This window comes from Chrysochloris asiatica, unplaced genomic scaffold (assembly GCF_000296735.1).
Source record: "Chrysochloris asiatica unplaced genomic scaffold, ChrAsi1.0 scaffold00220, whole genome shotgun sequence".
Taxonomy (NCBI): domain Eukaryota; kingdom Metazoa; phylum Chordata; class Mammalia; order Afrosoricida; family Chrysochloridae; genus Chrysochloris; species Chrysochloris asiatica.
The window spans coordinates 3,764,268-3,767,507 of NW_006408738.1; the positions used below are offsets into that span (position 1 = coordinate 3,764,268).

General features: G+C 42.4%; 1 protein-coding gene across 2 annotated transcripts in view; it reads left to right on the forward strand.

Annotated features, from left to right (window-relative positions):
• The window catches only part of LOC102825439 (LIM and senescent cell antigen-like-containing domain protein 1-like), a 62,571-nt gene that overhangs the window by 46,829 nt on the left and 12,502 nt on the right, over window positions 1–3,240 (forward strand). For both annotated transcript variants that reach the window (XM_006873035.1, XM_006873034.1), the window contains exon 3: window positions 2,371–2,437. In XM_006873035.1, coding sequence (XP_006873097.1) covers window positions 2,371–2,437 — 67 coding nt within the window. The remainder of the gene's footprint in view (window positions 1–2,370; window positions 2,438–3,240) is intronic.

A 3,240-nucleotide genomic window follows, 5' to 3' on the forward strand; every position in this document is an offset into this window, starting at 1 on the left:
TTTTCAAGTAGCAAATATCAACCAAAAAAAGATTATCTATCTATCTATCTATCTATCTATCTATCTATATCTATCTATCTCTATCTCTATCTTTCTATCTCTATCTATATCTATCTATCTATCTATCTATCTATCTATATCTATCTATCTCTATCTCTATCTTTCTATCTCTATCTATCTATATCTATCTATCTATCTATCTATCTATCTATATCTATCTATCTATCTATCTCTATCTATCTATCTATCTATCTCTCTATCTATATCTATCTATCTATCTCTATCTCTCTATCTCTCTATCTATATCTATCTATCTATATCTATCTATCTATCTATATCTATCTATCTATCTATCTATCTATCTATCTATATCTATCTATATCTATCTATCTATATCTATCTATCTATCTGTACTATCTATCTATCTATCTGTACATTAACCCGGCGTGGCACTACGGGTTAACACGCTGGACTGCAAGGTCAGTTTGAACTGCAAAGTTGGCGGTTCAAGCTCACCAACCACTCCTTGGAAAACCTATACAGGTTCACTATGGGTCAGAACCAACTTGGTGGCACTTAGCAACAACAATGATGGTGGTGTGTTCTAGAGTCAGTTCCGACTCTTAGTGACCAACGTAGGGTTTCCGACGCTGTAAATCTCCAGGGAGCAGAAAGCCTCATCTTTCTCCCACAGAACCACTGGTCATTTCAAACTGCCAGCTGTGAGATTAGCAGCCCAGTTTGTTATTCTACCATGGAAAATTCCAGTGTCTTTTATTCCACAGTTCCACAAACTTTCTGAGGCCTTCTCATATATGCTTTGTAATTCCAAAGAAATACAGTAAGGTGATTAAATACTTAATGTAAAAAATAGACTAGGATATAACTCTGTGGGGAGGTGAAGTGAAAACCCATCAGTGACAGAAGTGAAGGGCGAACAGTCACCAGCTTTAAAACTGAGTAGGATCAGTACCACATCCTTGTGGTGTTGTGATTCCACAGTTTACATTAAAAAGAGGGATTTCAAGGTTCTGTTTCAAAGAACACTTAACCTTTTGTGACTATTTAAATATAAAATTAAAACAAAACAAACAAGCAAATAAAACTTTCCTTACCAACCTAAACTTGGCAGGGAGGGCATTTGTAGCTCTATAAGGGACTGTGTGAGCAGGAAGTGTGCTGGCTACCTACCAGATTAGAAAGAAATGCAGTTCACAGCTGACTGGCTCTTCCACCTGGGGGACCTTGCTTTTTCTCCACAGGCATCTCCCTTCACCTGGTGTGGCGCTCCAGGACAATGCGCTGGGCCGCAAGGTTGGTGGTTCAAACCCACCAGCTGCTCCTTGGAAACCCTATACAGGGTCGCTGTGGGTTGAAACCAACTCGATGGCACTTAACAATAACAACCACACCCTATGTTACAGGAGTTTTGGGACAGAACTCACATGCGACTTGAGACAGTCCATATGGAAACACTCTGCACAACATAAAATGCTCTGTAAGGGACTGTCATTGAGCATTGTGAATCGCCGAGGACTGGACTGCATGGGCAGCTGAGACATTCTCCCTGTGTTAGTCCCACCCGCAGCCTGTTAGACTTTGGTCCCTTCGGGCCCCTGTGCGGCTCTCCATTGCCGTGTCTCCCGAGCCCCACCCCGGTTGTGCCACTGTTCTCCCTTTCCTTCATAGACCCACTGGGAAAGGTCCTGATGATGCTGTTAATGACATCTTTCATTTAACAAGTGCTGCTGCTGTTTGCCATCAAGCCGGTCCTGACCCATAGTGGCCCCAGTATAGGGTTTCCAAGGCTGTAACTGTTTATAGGAGCAGAAAGTTCTTACCTTTCACCTGTAGAGCAGCTGGTGGATTCGAACTGTTAACCTGATGATTAGTAGTCCACTCTGCTGCCAGGGGCCCCTATTTAACAACTTTATGCAGATGTAGAAGTGGTTGGTATGGGGTCCTAGAATTTCTTCAGGATACGTAGGACCACCTAAAAGGGCATGCAAAATTCTGTGTGTCTGCATGGTTTCTGGGTATGGTGGTCCATTGTTTTCATTAGATTCTAAATATATAGAGATGTGAACCAAGAACAAAGGATTAAGCGCAGTTCTGGGAGAAGTGGCTATGTTCTGAAAGCGCCATATCAATTCTGTTTTCAACTTGTTCATTGTATCTTTTTGCTTACCAACACATAGACATATAGAAAGGTAGCAGTGTGCCTACTTTGAAAAATTCCAGCAGAATTATAAATTCTCCAGGCAGTTCTTAACCCCAAAGCATCTATCTCTCCTGTATGCCTCCAGAGAAAACTTATATTTCTCCTGTGATGATCGCCGTTTTGTAACTTGATGGTCCTTTCTATTTCAGTTTGAAGGAAGGAAGTACTGTGAGCACGACTTTCAGATGCTTTTCGCTCCTTGCTGTCATCAGTGTGGTAAGTTTCAATACTGAACGTAAAGTGGTCAGTGTGGTGGGTGTGTACGTGGGATTGGTCCCGCCTTGTAGCAACCCTGTGTACACTTTCCAAGACTATAAATCTTTACAGGAACAGACTTCATCTTTCTTCCATGAAACGGATGGTGGATTCAAAGTGCTGATCTTACGGTTAGCAGTCCAACGAGTAACCCACTACGCCATCAAGGCTCCCAAATGTAAAGCAGTAAATTGCAGAATAAATAATTTAACACTAATAATTTAACAAGTGTAAGTGGTAAAAGTGGTTTTTGGTGCTCATTATACTTAGAAGTGGAAGTTGTCAAAAACGAATTGGATAAGACTATAGGTGGAAGTTTGAACCACATCCAGATCTTCTGAAGTGGGAAATTTCCACTTGAAAGGACGAACAGACCAGCCTGGAGCGGCTAGAAGAACAGAAGATAGTTCTTGAAAGAAAGACCGACAGGAAAAACACAAAACAATAGAGGCAGAGGGACTGTTACTACAAGAACAAGCAAGTTGCTTACCCAGGAGACAAAGCAAGTGGTCAGGTCCCTCAGTGCAAACCCCCTTCCAAGACTAAGACTCAATGGGAATACACTCTCTGATTGGTGACCATGCTGGTCACTAATAAGGGGAAGTGAGGGAAAAACAGCAATGAAGCAGCGAGCTAAGCCCTACAACATTCAATAGATGCCTGTGAACCCGGGTGGAGACCTGGTTGGCCAGCAGTGTGGCAAGACCTGGGGACTCTTGGGCCCAGAGTCAGTGACATAGCCACAGAGGACTAGAGTGGAGAGT